The sequence below is a fragment of the Carex rostrata genome, chromosome 11, assembly GCF_964058835.1.
Source record: "Carex rostrata chromosome 11, lpCarRost1.2, whole genome shotgun sequence".
Classification (NCBI taxonomy): domain Eukaryota; kingdom Viridiplantae; phylum Streptophyta; class Magnoliopsida; order Poales; family Cyperaceae; genus Carex; species Carex rostrata.
Window position 1 is genome coordinate 8,766,777 of NC_135928.1, and position 20,879 is coordinate 8,787,655.

At 34.5% G+C, this 20,879-nt stretch overlaps 4 protein-coding genes across 7 annotated transcripts; 2 read left to right on the forward strand and 2 right to left on the reverse strand.

Moving 5' to 3' along the window:
- The first annotated feature begins 3,637 nt into the window (after positions 1-3,637).
- Positions 3,638-5,574, forward strand: LOC144561638 (uncharacterized). Of its 2 annotated transcripts, none has more exons than XM_078310657.1 (5): positions 3,638-3,765; positions 3,979-4,024; positions 4,405-4,482; positions 4,810-4,914; positions 5,276-5,574. In XM_078310657.1, the coding sequence occupies exons 2-5, from the start codon at positions 4,004-4,006 to the stop codon at positions 5,390-5,392; spliced, it is 321 nt and encodes a 106-aa protein (XP_078166783.1). In that variant the 5' UTR covers positions 3,638-3,765; positions 3,979-4,003; the 3' UTR covers positions 5,393-5,574. The 2 variants fall into 2 exon arrangements, with proteins under 2 accessions (XP_078166783.1, XP_078166784.1); XM_078310658.1 differs by having other exon boundaries at positions 3,682-3,807.
- Positions 5,575-5,633: 59 nt separating this feature from the next.
- On the reverse strand, positions 5,634-10,143 carry CNGC15 (cyclic nucleotide-gated channel 15). Of its 3 annotated transcripts, XM_078310655.1 has the most exons (8): positions 10,076-10,143; positions 9,083-9,635; positions 8,410-8,622; positions 7,774-8,063; positions 7,564-7,675; positions 7,050-7,286; positions 6,392-6,783; positions 5,634-6,083 (listed from the first exon to the last, which is right to left on the reverse strand). In XM_078310655.1, exons 1-8 carry the CDS (start codon positions 10,102-10,104, stop codon positions 5,801-5,803), a joined length of 2,109 nt encoding a protein of 702 aa, XP_078166781.1. In that variant the 5' UTR covers positions 10,105-10,143; the 3' UTR covers positions 5,634-5,800. The 3 variants fall into 3 exon arrangements, with proteins under 3 accessions (XP_078166781.1, XP_078166780.1, XP_078166782.1); XM_078310654.1 differs by lacking the exon at positions 10,076-10,143 and having other exon boundaries at positions 9,083-10,024; XM_078310656.1 differs by lacking the exon at positions 10,076-10,143 and having other exon boundaries at positions 5,883-6,037; positions 9,083-10,030.
- Positions 10,144-15,139: 4,996 nt separating this feature from the next.
- On the reverse strand, positions 15,140-16,017 carry LOC144562353 (uncharacterized). The gene is made up of 2 exons (XM_078311568.1): positions 15,674-16,017; positions 15,140-15,562 (listed from the first exon to the last, which is right to left on the reverse strand). Exons 1-2 carry the CDS (start codon positions 15,979-15,981, stop codon positions 15,484-15,486), a joined length of 387 nt encoding a protein of 128 aa, XP_078167694.1. The 5' UTR covers positions 15,982-16,017; the 3' UTR covers positions 15,140-15,483.
- Positions 16,018-17,849: 1,832 nt separating this feature from the next.
- Positions 17,850-20,210, forward strand: LOC144561640 (uncharacterized). Its single transcript, XM_078310659.1, has 3 exons — positions 17,850-18,018; positions 19,498-19,609; positions 20,131-20,210. The coding sequence occupies exons 2-3, from the start codon at positions 19,525-19,527 to the stop codon at positions 20,208-20,210; spliced, it is 165 nt and encodes a 54-aa protein (XP_078166785.1). The 5' UTR covers positions 17,850-18,018; positions 19,498-19,524.
- Positions 20,211-20,879: the final 669 nt, after the last annotated feature.

Below are 20,879 nucleotides of genomic sequence, written 5' to 3' on the forward strand. Positions count from 1 at the left end.
AAAATACATGACATATATCTATACGCATAAAACCGTATCCGTATTTAGTTTTAAGTTTTAACTCATTTTTTTCTTGAAAAAAGGCCAAAGGCCCAAATGATATTACTCTTTAAGTATTTCTTACAATCTCAATATCATTAGAGTTATAATTAGTATCTATGTTGGCACTTTGACTATTGAAATTTACCCCACATGTAAACTAAAAATTATTTCTCAGTGCTTAATTAAATAATTAATATGTAATGATGAGTGAATGGATCGCAGTTTCTGGGGATGTGTACTTGTGTGTGGTTTGTCAAAGCTTCACATGGTTTAGCTTTCCAAAATGCATCCAAGTTTAGGGTTTAGCGCTGGGTTTAAACAGTACAGTTAATAAGAGTTATTAAAAATTTAAGATGATCTTTTCAAAACCATAACATGTCTCAAGCAGTATTGTAAATAACAGTATGCGGTTATCGGACGGACAGAGTATCGCTAAACAATTAATCGAGAATAATTGATCATAATCGGAAATAATTGGCTGATTAATCGTGGAAATCCGTGACGGTTAGGTCACCGCCAACGACTAATCGGCCGAATAATCGGCCTAAACAGACGTTTTTTACAACACTAGTCTCTACTAGAGGTGTCAATAGTTACGATACGAATTATAGATAGGGTGGAAGCATTTTCATACTCATACTCATTAAAAATTGATCTTATCCACATCCTACATTTACCTATTAAGATTGACATTATCCTACCCTATTCTTATCTGTTAAATTATCAGGTAATGAAACAGTAACGAATGAATAACAAATAATACTAATAGAATAATTAATTTTAATACAAATTGAATATCAAAACTCATTCCTTTGCAAAAAAAAAAGAAAACAATGTGTAATCAATTCGAACTAAATTATTTTTTATTATGAAGTAAGATAATTTAAAAACATAAATAACTCTTGGAAAAATTCAATATTTAACTAAATAACAAACTATGCAAATAAAAGTAACATGTTTAACATTTTGTATTGCAAAAGAATACACTAAATAACAAAAGTACATAACTAATTATGCTCAAATATTATCATACGAAATATTTCGGAAATAAATTTTACCATCATTAATTATTGCGAAAACATTGCCATATAATTTTATTTTATATAATTACCGAGTAACGGATACAAAATAGTATTTACTCGTATCCTTACCCGTTTAGCTAATAAAAAAATATCCTTAAAAATACCCATACCCGATAAACTAATGAATTTTTTTTTACCGATACCCACTTTGTCAAATAAGGTATAAATAGGGTAAACGGTTAAAAGGGCAATGACACCCCTACTCCCCTAGTCTCAACCAGTGTTGGAAATAACGGTATACGGTTATCGAATGGACATGTTACCGCTAATTAATTAATCGGTCATAATTGAAAATAATTGATCAATTAGTCAAAAAAATTCTGTAATAATTTAGTTACCGCCAACGACTAATCGGACTATTAATCGGCGAACGGACGTTTTCTACAACACTGGTTTCAACCGTGGAAGCCCATACTAAATTTTGTTGACCATATTCTAATATTAAAAATTATAAAATTCAAACAGAAGAAAACCTTGGAGATCAACGACAGTCCATGTGCCTCGTCGCCTTGTCGGTGAAATGCACAGTACCAATAACTATATTAATTCTAGCTTAAATGTAGAATTAATTAATTACACAGTATATACACTATAGCTTAAATAGAAGGCATGCAATAGCATAAGTGTTGTTTTCGCGAGATGATGAGCAGCACTAAGTTTATGATTGTTAATCTAAAAATAGAAAGATAACAGTAATTTAAAATATATCTTCTTCTTTCTTCAATCAAGCGTCATCGGTTTAAACCCAGCGCTAATAAGCCTAAACTTTGATGCATTTTGGAAAGCTATTTTTTTTTTTTTTTCAAATATGCTTCTTTTATCATGTTTTTTTTTCCAGAGAGAATATCAAAATTATTTATTTGTTCAAAATAATTATACAATTATGTTCTACCTCAAAAATTTTACTTCACCTAAGTTTATTTCTTGGCTCCACTCCTAATCATAGTCCTGTATTATCTTATGTAAAAAATATCGCATATTTAAAATCTAAATAGAATCTCATGTAATATAAAAATAGTTAGATAACTTGACTTTCAATTTTATTTAAAAAAAAAAGAAAAAAAAATTAACCATGAACAATAAAAGGTCTTGTAATCAATAATATTTTTGAAAGAAATATGAATGTCTACAAACAAAAATTATTTGAATTTGAATTTTTTTTTTTTTTTTTTAATCTAAGAGGCTACAGGGTGTACTTGAATCATTGTAGCTTGTTTTGATGAACAAGATATGCCTTCCTGCTTTTATGACAGAAAATAAAATACATACAACTTCGGAGCCGACAAGGTATTGTTGGTAGCAGTTGACTGGGGCAGCATATGATACATGACTTATTGGCTTGGCTTGCTCTGTTCTGTAAAGCATGATCTCACAAAATATAGTTATACAAAAATCCCATAAAATATATTAATAGAACTCCGAATCTATTGCAAAATATTTCAACAAAGTAGCAAAAGAAATTAGTCACGTCATTATCTGTTTTATCACAGCAAATTACGGTTATGTTATAGTACATTTTATTTTATGTGACTTGTGTGTTACATGACGTGTTTATTTGCGTGATATATTTCTTTTGATTAAAAATGATATGTTATGTAAACTGCCTTGGTTGTACTACGTAATTAGTTTTTCCAAAATTACTTTTTATTTTAATTAATTTTGCAATATTTTCTTATTTTTACCATCTTAGATTTATTTATTTTTATGTAATAACTTGAATATAAAAAATAATTAAATATGATCAGTTACGTTTGATAACGTCACTTGTGGTCACGTTGTGATTATTCAGATGATGCGACTATTCTTCACTAACCGTAATGTGACGTGACGTGACAAAGTCACAATATGTTAGTTATGTCATATCACAATTACATATTGTGACCACACATGACGTGATAATTCGGATGATGTGATTGTCCTTCATCATTTTAATCAAGTCAAGTCATGTCATATTACATAATTTTTTTTTTATTCACGGACCGTAGTGTGATATGACCAAGTTACAACATGTCAGTTATATCATATCACGTTACGGATCATGTCCACATGTAACATAACTATTTTGGTGACATGACCATCCTTTTCTATTTTAATCAAGTCTCATCACGTTACATTACGTAATTTTTTTTTTTCAAGCACAAACCGTAACTAATATGATCAAGTTATAACGTGTTAGTTACGTCATATCACGCCATTGATCACACACTACATAATTATCTTTTATATATTTTAGTCAAGTCCATCACGTCACATTGCGTAACTTTTTTTTTTTCAATTAAAAACTGCAACGTAACGTGGCCAAATCGTGTTAGTACCACGCCACGTTGGTGATGATAACAAACTGTTTCGACAAAAGGAACTATTACACCAATAGAAGCCCAGCCCAAGTGATAAGGCCTGTAAATGGCAAGGTAAATCAAATAGTCGTCAACTGATTACACCAATAGAAGCCCAGCCCAAGCCCAGCCCAAGCTCAGCCCAATGGTCTCTTTTCTTATTTCTTTCTATTTTTACTTTTTGGTTTTCATCTGCGTGCTGTTGTCGAACTTGAACCTGCCAGTAGCAAATCTCAAAAACCCTTTTCCCTCCTCTAGGGTTTTCGTTTTGCGAGCAAAAACTCCAGGTTTCTCGATCGATAGAGGTATTCTCTCCTTCTCTCTTTATCATTTTAAGCGATTATTAGGTGCTGATTAGGTCTTTTGAACATCTTTTAGGTTTTGTTTGTTTAGTAATTTTGCTTATTTTTTTGTACTTATAAGTTGTGTTTCTGCCATTTGAATCCGATTTCAACTGGTTGCTGTTTCTACTTATCTGTGAACTAATGGAGGTTTTTCTGGTAATTTTTTCCTTGTAGGATCATATAATACTTCCTAGCATCAATGGAAATTGATGATCCTAATGTAAGTTGTTCCACAAGGACTTTCAATTCAATTACAACTTATAATACTGTACCAATTTGTCATTTGGAGATATACCTGCCGGATCTGAAATTTTGTTTCTTCTTTTTATTGGCTTGATTGGATTTTATTTGCATAGCTGAAATTGACTAGGGCTTTATTGTGCTTTTATCAAAAAAAAAAAAAAATGCAAAGCATGTCCCTTCCACCCAAACCCCTATTTTTGGAGAATTTCTGTATATTCTAGGAAATAGGACTGAGAATATCCCATAGCTTTTCATAAACATTGGTTTTGTTGGTTGCCTGTCTAAATTGCGCTGCACGAATACTCAAGCAACAGTTTGCAATAGTTAATATGTGCGAACCTTCTTTTGTTGTGTCAGGCTGGAAAAAAGGAAGAAGAGGAATTCAGCACAGGCCCACTATCTGTGCTCATGATGAGTGTTAAGAACAACACCCAGGTAATAAAATCTCTCTCAAATATTCTTTTTTTTTCCCCATAACAATAGCTGTTATCTGTTTGATATGTTAATGAATGCTCATTCTTACCCCCCACCAGGCTTGACCCCAGGGTGCCTAAAGTCACTGAGATATTTCTGTACCTGAATCACTATTGCAAAACTGGAACTGGTTTTAGCTAATAACTAGTATTGACTGTTTATATAGTTGTATTTGCAGTTAGAAATTACTTTGCAAACAAAAATAGATTGAAAATTACATATTAAGATGAGCTGACCCATTAGCATCTCTACATATTCGCTTATCTACTATCTTGATCCTTAATTCAGGTGCTGATTAATTGTCGTAACAACAAGAAGCTTCTTGGCCGTGTTAGAGCATTTGATCGCCACTGCAACATGGTTTTAGAAAATGTCAGGGAAATGTGGACTGAGGTAAAATTTCCAAAACCAACTATTTTAAGTTTGGAATATGAGAAGAGGTGATTTCTTAATGCCCATGGCCGTACACAACCTCAAAAGATATCCCTTTAAAACTAGAAAGTTAAGATATATCCAGTAATCCCATTAAAATGAAGGATGCATCTAACTTTACAAGTATGCTTGTACCAGTTAGTGGCTTACTGCTCCTCTCCCATTTCACTTTTATTAATTAAAAAAAGGAAGAATAGTCTCTGCTTCTCTCTCAGGCGAATGAAGCGGTTCTATAAATACAAGTAGACCAATAATGCAATAGCTAATAAATAGTCATTGTTGTGTGGGTTGCTAATTGCTGCTATGTCCTTTTAATTTTTAGGTGCCAAAGACTGGAAAAGGAAAGAAAAAAGCACTTCCGGTGAACAAGGATAGGTTTATCAGTAAGATGTTCCTTCGAGGGGATTCAGTGATAATTGTGCTGAGGAACCCCAAGTGATTGTCCGTTATCTCTCGGTACTTGTTTTGTGCGAGTCTTCTTTATTTTGGGTTGTATTTGCTTTGGCTTTCTCTGAACAGTTTTTTCACATGGCTTCTGGGTGTATCTTGTGTTGTGTGTTGAATGACTGTTTCATCTGATATCTTTATGCTTGAGATATGATATGAATTTGTTTAGTGCCATTTCTGCTTTTTGGTTACTTATGGTGTTGCTTCTGAAACAGAAAAGTGTAAGCAAAAAATAAATAACTAGGAATAATAATTGTATGTTATTAGAATATATATATAAAACAAGACTGCCATCATCAATGTCATGATGTATTTGACATCCCTAGCAACATTATGCACAAAGAATGGAACAAAAGGACCTAGTAAGTTAAATGAGTAATATTTATACAAGAACCATCAGCTATTCGCTCTCTTCTTGGATAGTGAAGTCAGGTTCAGTTGGTTTCTTCAATGACTTGGCCAGATGTGCAGTTGGCCTGCTGTTCCTTCTGTTTGTCATGAGCTTTCCTGAAAAGACGTCAGTAGCAGTCTTTACTTTGGTGTCTGGATTGTATGGCTTCTGTCTGTCGACACTCCCTTCTTCTAGATACCTCAGCTCGATTGATGCCCTTCTTCGCTTTAGCTGGCGCCATGTGGCCTGTATGAAACATGCGGCCCATGTGCGCCATTGGTTAGAGTAGTACCTGATCATTGATGCGATGAAGTTATGTTTTGTTAGATGCAACTTACTGGAACTCTGGATCAATGCTTACATTTACCTGATCTCACTAGTAGATGCATTGTTTCTCTTCTTTGACTATGCCTTGCATGCTAAAATTCTAATTTTAGAGAAATTTTCATGTGTATTGACAAAAACCTCAAAATTTGACAAATACTCCTATAGTCCTATATATCAAATTTTGAGATTTCCTAGAGGCATGCATGAACATTGCCCTTTCTCAGAATAGTAGAAAGCTCTCTTGAGTAAAAAAAGATTCTCCACAAAACAAACCTGAATTTGTGTCGCAGCTGCTTGCTGTGCAGTCTTCTAAACTGTGATGCCACAAATTTGAGGTCGTCAGAAACAAGCGCGAATGCCTCAACATCTGACACAGCTCTGACAGTTCTTGTAGACAGAGGCAGAGCTGCTGTTTGTGGATTAAGGGCCCATGTAAGCAACTCCTCCCCACAGAATTCGCCGGGGCTCATACGACATGAATTGAAGAATCCAGTCCGACCACCCTGGGTTGTGCACGAGTCAAGATAGCCACGAATTATAAATAACATCGAATCAACCGGGTCAAGTTCCCGAATTATGCACGTGCCTTTTGTGAAGAGTGCTGGCTTGAGCCGCTCACATATAGCCTCTAGCATTCTATCATCCATTTCATCAAACAGCGGCACCTTTAAAAACCACATCAGAAACAAAAATTGGGGAAGTAAAGTTTACTGATAAATTGGCTCATCAAAAATATAATCATATGCCATGTACCATTGTACCCTTTCCTTTTACACAGCACAACTTCATTGAAATGTAAAATTTTTTTGCTTATATTTTCACAATTTTTAATCTATATTCTTTTTGCAGTTTTGTAACAGAAAATTTGAGAATAACAAATTTACAGGAAGTTTTTCTCAAAAAAACAAATTTACAGGAAGTTGTCGAATACCTTCTGAACGAGATCAAGACAGATATGTCTTTTTATGTCCCTGCGTAAGTCGATAGGGAGATCTTGAAGCAAAGATTCTTCATTGACCCCTTGTGTGGCGACCCATCGGTACTGATGGTACCGCCTGACACATTGCATCAGCTCAGGAGGTAATTTCCTATGGTGCATCCACTGCTCCATGTCTCTTCTCCTTGTTCGCCATTCCTCTAATCTCACTATTGTTGATTGCAAATATGACTGTTGAATACCCAAAAAGAAAATACTAATAATAAATAATAGAGCTCACACTTATTGAACAATGCAAGTGACAACAAATAATTAGCAGTTTCTGTAATTTACTTTTTTCAATTTTATTTTGGGTGAACTGTAACAGAGTATAATCCAACAACTTGTGCAAATTTGATTGGTTCCACCTCTTATTTTCCATTTGACATGTTATTTCAATTTTTCCTCTCTTTTCATTTATCCTTAGTTTCCATATTTTTTTTCAATTGTGAAAGACCATAATACTTACCTGCATGTTTCCGATGAGCAAGCCAAAAAGTACCAACCCAAGAACAGCTATTACAATTGCAAAGATTATTTCACCCACAGATGTGCTTGTCTCAAGGTTTTGTCCCAGACAACTAAAAGAAAAAAAAATCAATTATATATAAGTTTACACATCCAAAGTGCTACAGTACTTGACAAACACAAGTTGATTAACTGTTTGTTATATATATACCTCAGGTTCTTCAATCCCCACCAGAAGCAATAGAAATACTTTTCTAAAAATGGAGACGATGTCAAGTTGACACGCAAAGCCTCAGCATAGATCCCAAATTGGTAGAAGGTACTACTTGGATTACATAGGTCTGTAAGATTACTCGATTGATACCAAGTATTACGGTTTGTGTCAGTATCCTTGCAGTCAAAAAAACGGTATTGGCATGGCGGGCCATCCATGCGACAGGCCGCTTTCCAACATGATTCCTGTCTATCAACTGATAGTAGGTACCACATGGCTCCTAATACCTGGAAAGCAAGAAATGTTACCATACCACTCCTAAAATATATTTCTAAAGGTTAAGCCAGCCCAAAATTATGTTGTTAATGAAGTAAACACAAGACAAACCAATCAAGACAATATTTGAAGGAAAATATTAAAAGATATTTGAGATTTGAACATTTGGTAGATGTATAATGCCAAAATTTTCAGAGGCCTTATATGTGCCGACAAAATAAGCCTCAGCATACCTCATAAAAGTTAAAACAGGTATGCTTGATATATATTTGTCTTCAAGTTAAATATACTTTTTCCATGCTAAAATCATGCCCCCTATTACAAACTACAGGAGATTTGTATGTCTGTTGAACATACATGGCTTGCAAGCATGTAAAGCACGAGATTGTATGCAGCACCGGCCCATGCAGTCTCGGTCATGACACCTGTTGTCATAACGATGTTTCTTGTGAGCGGGAATATAAGGAATAGCCTCGGGATATATTGGAATACTATGCCGAATTGAACAAGGTTCTTTATATTTGTGACTGTTCTTTCCTTGAGGTTGGGGACCACCACCCATATCAGAAACTGCATGCAGTTAATAAGTTGTACAAGATTAATATCATCAAGGAAAATATGATAAAGTAATACACTCTTATATACAATATATAGATAAGACCCCAATTTGAGAACTCCATTTTCAGGACCCCACCAAGTTAGTGTTACTTGCATCTTTTATTTTATGAAGAATGAACATTTTTACATTTGAAGAAATGTGATGGTAGAACAAAATGGTGATTTTGTGATGATTTCCCCATCCAGGTTTTTGTGGGATCCTGACAAAAATGAATTCCAGAAAGAAAATAAGCGGTTTCACCACTTGATAACTTTGTAAAATTACGAACTGAGTATTTATTAAAAAAAGACGAGGAATAATAAGAGCAGTGGTGATGATGATAGTAAATAATATATGTTATACTAAATCCAGATTCCTTTTCCATAAATCAAATCTTAATGAATTTATTATGAAAAAAAAATGCAAATTTACCTGTGGTAAAGGTAGAGCAGCCAAAAAATCAAGCCAAAAGCTCCTCTTAAGGTATCTAGAAGCAATTTCTGAGGGTTCTATGACAAGCTCCCCTCTCCCGAAAACCCTAGAGGAAGGAGCTACAAAAGCAGTTCTAAACTTGACAAAAATTTGCACAAAATAGAACACATCTGCCAGAGACCGTAATACCGTGAACACCACCTCTAGTGAAGTCGTCAACTCAATGCACTGCATCTTACTCGTCGCTGGTAAATAAAATAACAACGGGTCGAGAAAAAGTGAGACCAGACAGGCCACTAAAAATATTCTGTTCCATCGGTGTATTCTGGGTCCGTGCGGGTCAAATAGATTTTTCTTGACATCAAGCATAGAATCGTATTCTTCCGAGAAAATCCTCGATAGAACCCCCTCCTTTAGGGTTTTGCAAGGTTTACATGGGGACATGTTGGAACTGGTTGTGTATGCCCTTGACCTGTTTGGCTTGATTGTTTGCTTTTTTGGGTACATTGAGTTTCCCGGCTTCTGTTTTGTTGCTGTCAAGTCCTCTTGAAATCTGAAAAATGAGAATAACACAGAGAATTGGTGCAAAAACTTTTGTATGGTTAATAACATAATTTTTTTATATTATGCTTCATGGGATGCAGGATACTAGCTAGATCTCTTTGTATAGTCTACTTGATATAGTCTTAATTAATTTATAACCACTGAGCAATGAAACATTGCCATATTATAGGTACAATACTAGAGAGTAGGAACCTGGCTTTGGTACAGTGCTCTTAAGGGGTATTTACTGGTAAACATGTTGTTGCTGATGGATTATACCAGACATCATGTTACAAAAAGAAATCCTTTCCTACAATAATCTTCTTTTGTTTTCTTTATCTTTTTTTTTTTTGAGCAATCACATATAGTTTATCAGAACTTGATTGGTTTCTGGTATAAACAGTTTTCCTTATTTTTTTTTTGTTGAATAATCAGATAAAAATTGCTTACCTGACAGATCTAGCCGTAGAATAGGCCATATCGTACGTTGTTGTTATCGTCGTGTCGTTGAACTTTCCTGAAATTATTAAACTTAGGTCCAACCTCTGTTTATAAGCTTGCCTATAGGTGCAATTTTGTGGCAGATATACTAACCACATCTCTCTTTGAGGTTTGATATTGACAGAATAGATGATTTACTCAGTAAGAAAATAGAAGGAAACTGGAAACCCCTGAAACAGCTACACCAGTATATTTCTTGTGATACTACGGTCAACCCAAACAAAGATTTGTGGGGGTGCTTGAATTGCATGTGAACTAGTCTTTGTTTTTTTTTTTTTTTTTTCCAATTCCTGTAGAAATGTTGAATTCTGTGACATCAATTGATTTACTGGTAAATTTAGCACACACCCAACTTCAAAATAAAAGGAACCATAAAGGGCAAAAGGTAAACAGTAGTCCGTTTATCTATTAATTATAGACCTTTTGTAGGTCAACTTGACAATTTTCTCCTTGAAGCTTCTAAACTGTCAGTGAAATTGATAGCAATTGACATAAATTAGAGTTAGTGCAACTGTACTTAATTGCAGTGTTATCAGAACCGGACCGGACCGGCGGTTTAACCGAAAAAACCGGAACCGGTCACATGTCCGGTTTGATTTTGTTGTTGGATCGTTTATGTAGTTGAACCGGAAAACCTAGCTTAATTAACCTGTTTTTATTGAAAACCGCAAACCATTTTGTTAAAAAAAAACCGGTTTATACTTGTTGTACATTTTTTTTCACGTGCATCTAACGAGAAATAGATCATGTGAGTGTGAAAGTAACTTTTTAAGTCACATATTCCTAGGACTCATAAAGTTACCTAAGACTAAAAGTGTGAAAATAAGAGTAACTTTTTTTTTTTTTTTTTTATCATCTCTAATTAGTGGTTTGCTAACGGGTTACCCGTGACCCGTTCCGGGTAACCCGTTAGGGGTAACGGGTAGGGCGGGTAGACGGGTAGGACGGGTACGGGTACAATCCGCAACGGGTAGACGGGTAGTTTTCCCAAAACCACTACCCTACCCGTTTATTACCCGTACCCGTTGCGGGTTGACGGGTACGGGTATCCCGGGTACGGGCGGGTTTTTTTTTTTTTTTTTTTTTCCTTTCTGTTTTTTTCTGAATTTTTATGCTTTGAGATTCGTGCCAAGTTAAAGGACATCCCGGATGGAGTTTAGATATAGGAGTCCGTTTTGAGATTCATGCCAAATTAAAATTGATGACTCAGATCTCATTCTACAAAGTCAGGTATTGCACTGGATCTGAATTCTATATGGTGCCGCCAAAAAAATTTTGAAATTCAAATTTTGTAACGGGTCAGGTACGGGTACGGGTAGATGGGTACGGGTAGGCGGGTACGGGTTGGCGGGTAGACGGGTACGGGTTGGCGGGTAGACGGGTACGGGTACAACGGGTTTTTTTCAAAATTATGTTGTCCGGTCCGTTTATTACCCGTACCCGTCTACCCGTCTACCCGTTTGTACCCGGGCAACGGGTACGGGTACCACGGGTAACGGGTACGGGCCGGGCAAAACGGGTTCAACCCCTAACGGGTTTAGCAAACCACTATCTCTAATAGGTCCCAACAGCATATTTTTTTTTCTTTCTCTCTAATAGGTCCTTTATGTTTTAAATATTATAAAATCCTAATGAAATACAAAGGCATGTAATTATTCATATGCATATAATAATATAAATATACCTTGAAATAATAATTATTAATTTTATTATTTATATTTTATGAGATTTGTTCTTCAAAGCACTAAATTTTTTTTTTTTATTGAAAAACATGAACTTATTTAAGATTATATATAAATTTAAACTTCTCTAAATATATTTATATATTTTTATAAAACGTGATACTAAAATCCTAAATTTATATATCTTATTAGTTTTAGTAAACTTATCAAATAAATTTAGAATGGAGTGTTATATTTTCTCTTCTTAAAAAAATTACTTTATTTTTGATAAAAAAATTTTATAGTACGTTAATGTGTATGTTTGAATTTTCATTATATGAAACCTGATTATATTTAAAATAGTACATATATCGTATAATATATAAGTATTTAAAATACCAGCGGTCTAACCGACCGACTCACCGGTCCAACCAGTGAACCATGAAACCGAAGATTTTTCGGGTCGACATCCGGTCCGGTTCTGATAACATTGCTTAATTGGCATGACAAAAAACATGTGACATTTTCAATTTGCCAATTTTTGTTTAAATATGATACGACCTGCTAAACTGGGACAAAAGCTTATACAAAATCTGGTAGCATTTAATGCTAAATGTAAGTCAACTTATCTTTTGGGGTCAAACAATTTGCAACTTGAAAAAAAGTGCAGCTCGTGAAATTTTGAGGATGTGAAACGCTCTAAAATGGATCATTATCGCCTGAGGTTTTGTATTTCTTTTTTTTCTTGGTGTGGTAGAAGCTTTTACAATAATTTGAGGCTGTGAAACGCTCTATGATGGATCATTATTGTCTCAGGTTTTGTATGTTTTTTTTTATTTCAAAAGTTTAAATAGCATTTAGGTTAAGAAAACGACGCTGTGATCATATTGCACCGCTACAGTATAGTGGCGTTATAGCTTTTATGGTTTGAAAATATTATAACAGCGCTATAGCACGTTATTTATAATCCTATTTTTTATTTTTTTTAAAAAGAAGAAGGTAATTGGAGGTCTATCCAAGTTGGCTTAATAGCATTATATCAGGGTTTAATAAAATAGGAGCACAACTTCTATTTTTATTAAAAAAAAAATTATACCAGGGTTGCTGCTTCAAGTATTTGAAATAGGTCATATCGAGTGAGGCCATAGTAATGCATATTACGGATCGTTTTGTATTGCAGATTTATATTTATATTTTTAAAGTTTAAACAATTGATATGAGCTGTTAAGCGTGATCTTCATATTAAAATGTACTTAAAAGACTATATTTCACATTTTATTTTATTTGTTTACTTCATAATAAGTATCACCGCTTTAGTGTGGTCCATAATTTTTAGATCAATAAATTTTTGTCTATCTAAAAAAATCAAAAATATTCTAGAAAATATAAAATTTGATCTATGAAGATTATGTTTAATAGTTTGGATCTATGTTGCATGGATACGGCGATACGACAATCTTAAAAAATATATTATATATATTATTTTTTATTATTTTATATATTGTATTTAGATAATAATAACTTAAATAAAATTTGTCAAAAAAAACAATATAAACTTAATCTAACTATAAGTACTTACTAGAAGATAGCACATATAATACTCTAGTGTAGTGGATAAGAATTTTGGCGCTAACAGTGTAGTCCCTAGTTTGATTCACGCTGGGAGCAAGAAAAAAAATCTTTCAATTGGTCCACAGACACGGTGCGTGGTCTACAGGCGCGGTCTACAGCACGGGCGCGGCTCATGCGATGATCTCCCGTATCCAAGCTGTATCTGCGGGTATCCAGCCATATCCAGAAGTTTCAACGGAGTATCATTGACCGTATCGGCTGAGTAAGGAGACGCCACGTAGGCCGATACACTAGTATCGGATATGTATCGTGGCCGTATCAGACGCTTATCGGTATCCGATACGGGTATGGACTCCAATCTGGAGTATCCAAGTAACATAGGTTTGGATCTATGTTGCATGGATACGGGTATAGGTATCGTATCATATACGATACGGATACAGCAATACGACAATCTTAAAAAATCTAAGATATAATACGCCTATTATATATATTATTTTTTTATTATTTTATATATTGTATTTAGATAATCATAACTTAAATCAAATTTGTAGAAAAAAACAAAAACTTAATTTAACTATTAAGTGAAATATTATACTTACTAGAAGATAGCACATATAATACTCCGGTGTAGTGAATAAGAATTTTGGCGCTAATAGTGTAGTCCCCAGTTCGATTCACGCTGGGAGCAGGAAAAAAAATCTTTCAACTGGTCCATAGACGCGGCGCGTGGTCTATAGGCGCGGTCTACAGCATTGGCGCTGCTCATGCGATGATCTCCCGTATCCAAGCTATATTTGCGGGTATCCAGCCGTATTCAGAAGTTTCAATGGAGTATCGGCCGAGTAAGGATACACCACGTAGGCCAACCCGTATCGGATACATATCATGACTGTATCAGGCACGTATCGGTATTCGATTTGGGTACAGACTCTAATCTAGAGTATCCGAGTAACATAAATTTGGATTGAATGTTTTAACTTTAAAAATAGAGATATAGATCCACAATACGAATCGATCCATAATATATTTATATGCATATTATCATAACCTCACTTGTATTTATTTATTTTTTTAATTCCTTTTTAGGACCATTAAATTATTACAAAATCCTCTCTTTAATAACAACCATTTGAGGGCACTTTATGGTTTTAATAATAAAACGGGAAGCAGCGGCTTTGGGGACAGCAGAGCAACATCCCTTTTCTCTGGAACCTTTTTCTGCTGTAATTATATATTGCCATCCAATTTGGATTTGTATGGATCGTATTTAATTGGTACGTGTAACCCACATTAAAAATTTTCTATAAGATCATTCAGCTATACAAATTTTATCACAGGTCAATAGCTTTCATATATATTTCACATGGAGAGCTTCTTTGATGATTTTGATGGGCTGTAGCAAAACTCTGTTCCCTCTGAATTTTGAGTTTTATGGAGACCGGGACGTTCTGATCAACTCTGTCTTTCTTTGAATGTTTTAATTTGTAATTCAGGTTAAATTAAAATAAATTTCTTAAATTATGATTGGTAATTAAAATTATAGGTTAGAGAATCATAAATTACAAAGTAGAGTATTGGAAAGTATAAGTTAAAGTATTGTTTTTTATTGAATACTTAATAATTAGTTAATGGGTTTAAACCCGATTCAATATTGTTTTGCCTTCTTGATGAAAATTCTGAATCCGTCCCTGAGCACAACATCATCTCTTTGAATTTATTGGCAAAATTACTTAGAATATATTACAACATACAAAATGTAAAAGCAAAGTATAAAAAATCCAAATTCCATTTCCTCCAAGCGAGGTCTCTCAAATGCACTAATACACTAATTAAGTGGAGAATAATGTCCATTACAGTTAGTTAGTTATAGACATTGCTCTCCTTATGAGAGATACAGGTTTAAAATCCAGCTCCCATCTGAACTTTATGCACACACAAAAAAAAAAAAAAAAAAAAAAGAAAAAAAAAGAAGAAGAAGAGTGAGTTGAAGCCCTTCCTTTCACTAAAAAAATAAAAGTTTTCAAACTTCATACTGTAAAGTTGGAACAAACAGCCAAACAGTTTGATATCCTACTGGTAAATCAACCACAACAAATGGAGAGACCTCTGACTAAATGTAAGTCAGTAAGACGGGCCCGCAGGTTCGAATAGCGGTGGACAGCAAGCGGCAAACAGCCCACAGCAACAGAGGCACCACAAACTGCAATTTTTGAATTTACAAGGTTATGACAAAAAAAGCAGAATTGTAGCTAATTATGCATGGTTATTTTTTCCTGACAGCTTTTGTCAAAAGGTTTAATTTTTATCATACCAGTATTCAAAACATCCATGGCGTTGTGGTGTCGGTGCCTGTGGAAGTAGCGGCACCTGTGGTTCAGGAGGTGGTGGATGAAGTTGTCGCATAGCATTCTTTTCCAGAGGTGCCGGTGAAATTATTGGCACTGGATGTGGTGGTGACACCTCAGGAGCTGGCCTTGAAAATACAGGCGTATCAGGCTCTGGTGGCGGTGGCGGCGGTGGAGGAGGAGGAGGAGGAGGCGGAGGCAGCGGTGGTGGTACTGATGGCGGTAGCGGTGGAGATACTGATGGCGGTGGTGGCTCAGAAGTAGTTGGATCCATGTGTATAAATTAAATGATCCAGAAGTAGGTAACTTGCACTATACATGTGCTTCATGGCTATGTAGTGTGTGTATTATTTAACAGTTGAGCAATCTACCCTTCAAGTGCTGGTACCGGTTCAGCTAACGGTCAGCTATGCATATATAATACATTTATTCCAGAACCTGAGCTTGAAATATGAGCAATTTTAGGCAGTATACAGGAAGCATGAGACATTACTAAATGAACAGGGGAAAAAATGTAGTGCTGCATATATTCAGCTCTAAGTCTGATTAGTGAAGAAAAGTAGTCACGTCGTTTCTGTATTAGCACGTTACGGATACGTTACGGCACGATATTACACATGTCGGTCATGTGACATACTTGAGTGTCACATGACGTGCAATATTTTCTTATTTTTTATTTTCTATGAACTAATTTGAAATGTAAAGATAATAATTAAATGTAACCAGTTATATTTTATTCACCACCAAAAATATTTTGATCATTTGATGTGATGTAATGTAACGTGGTTACGTTACGACATGTTAGTCACGTTATGACATGATATGTTTCGTTATTCTTTCACTCAGCCCAACCTTATTTTTTTTGTATATATACAAGTCAAATAAAATCGATGTGAAATAAAAAAAACTTATCGATTTCCTCATATAGGATTGATTCGATTATTTAGTTGAAATATATCTATGTTCATATCATCATCATCAAAATAGTTTGTAAAATAACTAATATCTTATATTTTAGGTGAGATCTACCTAATTTAAGGTATTGGAATTATCTTATGAAAGTCGATAGAGCAAGACAAAATTTGGGCCTCCTTTAATTTCCGTGTCTATTGGTGGCTCTAGGCAAACTTGGCCCATATATGGCCCATATATGACGACTGACGAGCCTATTAGCCCATAAAACCAAGTACTTATAAACACAGAAGGGAACATTTTAACCATTCAAATTCGGATTGATGTTCGATCTGGACCGTCTAATTTATGTAGAAACTCTTATGAAATTAAAATTATAAATTATTTCGTTATTCTAAACGACACCCACAAATCTCGATGCGGATTGAATGATCTAGATTGAATATCATGCTGAATTTGAACTGATGTTCATCAAACTCTTCACATATCAAAATTTCCAAAATACAACAGATATTTATCAATTTTTGGAAATATTAATATTTCAAATCCTGTGAATATGGCTCTAAATAACAGGAATATTTTTCAACACATTACAGGCTGGTTTGCAAGCAAAATTCCCTTTTAAATTATAAACCTTTACGTAATTCCCTTTTTGATTTTTTTTAAATATTTCAACAGAATCCGCACCATCGATTTGATTTTTATAAAAAAAAAACAGCTCCACCGAAGACAGAAACACATTTGCTCCGCTGCTCAGTGAAGCTATTTTATGACCTGTCTATACAATCTAATCACATAAAACAATAGCGAACAATAGTGAATGGCTCCACTGATCCTGCGGATCGATGGAGCAAATGCATTTCTGTGGAGTTGTTTTTTTAAAAAACCAAATCAATGATACTTGTTCATCTCAAAATATTAAATTTAGTTCTATTTAACCAAAAAACTCCTCCCTATTTTGGTGTATTGCAAAAAACACTTATGTTGACCACAGTTAATTATATCTAAAAATAAACCTGATGTTGACCGATTAAAATTTGTAAACTTAAATAGTCAACAGAGGCGCACTCCACCTTTGGTCAAAATACCCGCGACCATACGCTAAACAGAAAATGGCGTACTATCCTTCAGCTCTAGATTGTCGTTGGATCATGATCTGACGGTCTATAAATCATATAAGGTTTATATCTACAATAAAACAAAAGCGCCTATCTTGACCCCCGTTTTCTATATCAGGCAAAGTTCCTCGCTTTCTCTCTACAATCGAATCGGATCCGATCTTAGAAGAACGAGGAAGAGATAAAGAGAGAGAGAGAGAGAGAGATTACCTTCGCTCCGCATACCCTTCTTCCGATCAGATCACCAAAAGAGGTGCTACTAGCTCCGATCAGGCCCTTCGGTATTTTGTTGTCTAATTAATTGCATCTTTCTATTTGAGCAAATACCAAATTTGAGATCTGTATTTCAGTGTTGGTAACTTAGAATAGAGTAATGGCAATGTTAGAAATTCTGACAGCAAGCAATTCCCTCACAGTAAAATTTTGCATCAGAAATTCACTCAGGATAAGATTTTAGTTAAGGGTACAGGATTGGATACCTGATCTTTGTTTTTCTAACTTGTTCAAGCATAAAGTATCATGCTTCTATTGGGTAGACAAGTGATTTATAAGATATATAAAATAAGAAAAATAATGTAATGGTACCAGCAGAGACGGACCCAGGATTTTCGTCAGGGGTGGGCAAAGGAACCAGATCTCCTGCCCCCAGAGTCACTGCGGGGTGGGCTCGGTTACTGTTAAAGGGTTTAGGGTTAAAGTGATTTTGGGTTTAGGGTTATATGGGAACCCACTATGCAGTGACTCTGGGGGCAGACGATTTGGTTCCGGTGGGCAAAAAAAATATCGAATCGGGTTTAAATAACTTATTAGATTTAAACCCATTAACTAATTGGGTACTCGATAAAAAAAAATAATATTTTGACTTATATTTTTCAATACCCTGACTTATAATTTATGATCCTATAACTTATAATTAATATTACCAATCATAATTCAAGAAATTTATTTTGATTTTAACACTAAATTTAACTCGAATTACAAATCAAACATCCAGAGGGGGCAAAAAAATTTCCAGGGAGAGGCAAAGTCGATCGGTACCAATAGATCACCACTAAAACTTGAAATCCAGGGGGCTGGCTGCCCCCCCCGTGCTACAGTAGATCCACCTCTGGGTACCAGCAGTGGTAGTAACCATAGTGACAAATGAATAGTTCGGGTTCGGTTCGGCAAGGTAAAAAATTCGTGATTTGGGAATAATTCGGGAATGATTCGGTACCACAAGGAAGCAAAAAAATAAAAAATAAAAAAACCAAAAAAACCCTAGATAAAAAAATAAATTTTTTTTTTCGTGTTTTTTTCGGTGTTCGGTTCGGAAACGTCGAAAAAACGAATTAAACGCGAATAATTTGCGAATTAATCGTGTATCTGGTTACTATGAGTAATTGATGTACATATATGGTTTCTTACAACTTGCGCGACACTTTATCCTACTTCTTAACCGGTACCGGTTTAGACTTCAGATCCTCTTAATCAAGATTACCATTGATACCACTTCTCAACCGATACCAGTTTGAATTTTATTGTCTATCAGGATGGTAGAAAGACTGTTATTGTATTTGTTGGTCATATAATAAGAAGGATAAAAATGTCATTTTTGCTTGAGGGAGATCATTTCCTTTCTATTATATAGACTTTCCAATCAAAAATTAGAAATGAATTCGTTTTTTTTTCCATTTTGATTCCAATTAGAAATCATCTCTATTGAATTCTATTGAATTGAAATCAATTTGAATCTAAAACTATTTTTGTTCTGATCACAGCCTAGAGAAGAAAAGAAGGAGAGAGAAATGAATTGGGTTAGTCGCAAGATCCACCTTTACAATGTCACCATGGGTCTCTACATGCTCGATTGGTGGGAGCGCTACCTCTTCAGTATCCTTATTCTTTACCCTTTTTAATTTCTCTTTTATTTTATAATTCCGCTGTGGTCCTTTTTTTCTTGCTCCTTTCGATGGAATCGAATCTGTAATTTTGAAAACTGACTGGAATTTTTCTTATTTTTGGGAACCATTTCAAAGCCTCAAACAAAATTTACTGGTAAATAGGTTAGACCTACTTGTTCCAGCTAAAATGAACAAAAATATTTTGGAATTCTAGCATTGAACTGCATTGCTTCCTTTAATTTGAACACAAAATCTTATACACTTTACACATAATTGTGCTTGGTTTTCATGTGAACTACAATCATGAAACAAAAATAGTATTTTTGAAATCACATTGGAGAAGTTGCTAGGGGTAACAGTTTCCCTACTTCATTGGAAAACTATGATTGTGGTTGAGTTTCCTTTATTAATTTTGAAGTTACTTGTTTTTCTGTATGTAAAGTGTACTAATTTGTTTTCAGAAAGGGTATGTCATACAAAAAAAAAAAGTTATTCCTTAATTCTTGTCAGACATATTGATGTTGGTCCTGCTTTGGTTCATCTGCTACAACACCACCCGATCTGCCTCCGACTTCTATGAAAAGTATTAACTCAAATGCTTATACTTATGCCAATTATGTTTTAATTATTTTTTGGATGGTGTTATTTAATTCAATGTTATCTCAAAAATATTATCAATTGTTTGTTAGGTTAATTTCACTGGAAGTCGCTTACCATACCCCTGTGTTAAATTTGGTTGCACAACTCTTGGTTGTCCCTTTGTTGAGTAAAATTTTGTTTTGGTCCAAATTGGGTTGCTTTGCTCATTTTTAAGTTTGACTTAAGTGCAAAATATGGATTGCCTTGTAGAACAATCAGTTAGCACACTATTCCGACATTTTTTTTCTGAAAATTGTAGTATAAATTGATATCGAAAGTTTTTAGTTATTTCACTGATATACCTGTATTTCAACGACTTCTAGTGAAATCCCTTTCTTCTTAGAGGTATACACCATCCATATTTTGCTTAATATCTTTACACTACTGGTGCTTACTCTTTTCTTTTTTGTTCCCTTACACTGTTACAGCCATTTGAAGGGCAAAGTTATGTACGGTGGAAGCTTCGGTTTTGGTGGAAAAATCGCACACTAGTAAATAACCTTGAAATTCAAGAGATAAAATGGAAGATTTTCCTAAGTGCAAACTTACTAGGTTTTGTAATGTTTTAGCATCTTGTTTTGTGATTATTTGTTTGAAATAATATTTATATTTATAAATTG

What these genes read in the sequence shown, in the direction of transcription:
- LOC144561638 (XM_078310657.1), top strand. Translation starts at nt 4,004, where the DNA reads ATGGAAATTGATGATCCTAAT. An exon ending in TGGAAATTGATGATCCTAAT is followed by an intron (nt 4,025 to 4,404) that starts GTAAGTTGTTCC and finishes TTGTTGTGTCAG; the next exon opens with GCTGGAAAAAAGGAAGAAGA. An exon ending in TCAGGGAAATGTGGACTGAG is followed by an intron (nt 4,915 to 5,275) that starts GTAAAATTTCCA and finishes TTTAATTTTTAG; the next exon opens with GTGCCAAAGACTGGAAAAGG.
- CNGC15 (XM_078310654.1), bottom strand. Translation starts at nt 9,694, where the DNA reads ATGTTATTAACCATACAAAAGTTTTTGCACCAATTCTCTGTGTTATTC. An exon ending in CTGCTCTACCTTTACCACAG is followed by an intron (nt 8,623 to 9,082) that starts GTAAATTTGCAT and finishes AACTGCATGCAG; the next exon opens with TTTCTGATATGGGTGGTGGT. An exon ending in TGGGGATTGAAGAACCTGAG is followed by an intron (nt 7,676 to 7,773) that starts GTATATATATAA and finishes TTTTTCTTTTAG; the next exon opens with TTGTCTGGGACAAAACCTTG.
- LOC144562353 (XM_078311568.1), bottom strand. Translation starts at nt 15,981, where the DNA reads ATGGATCCAACTACTTCTGAGCCACCACCGCCATCAGTATCTCCACCG. An exon ending in CATGGATGTTTTGAATACTG is followed by an intron (nt 15,563 to 15,673) that starts GTATGATAAAAA and finishes CAAAAATTGCAG; the next exon opens with TTTGTGGTGCCTCTGTTGCT.
- LOC144561640 (XM_078310659.1), top strand. Translation starts at nt 19,525, where the DNA reads ATGAATTGGGTTAGTCGCAAGATCCACCTTTACAATGTCACCATGGGT. An exon ending in GTGGGAGCGCTACCTCTTCA is followed by an intron (nt 19,610 to 20,130) that starts GTATCCTTATTC and finishes AATTCTTGTCAG; the next exon opens with ACATATTGATGTTGGTCCTG.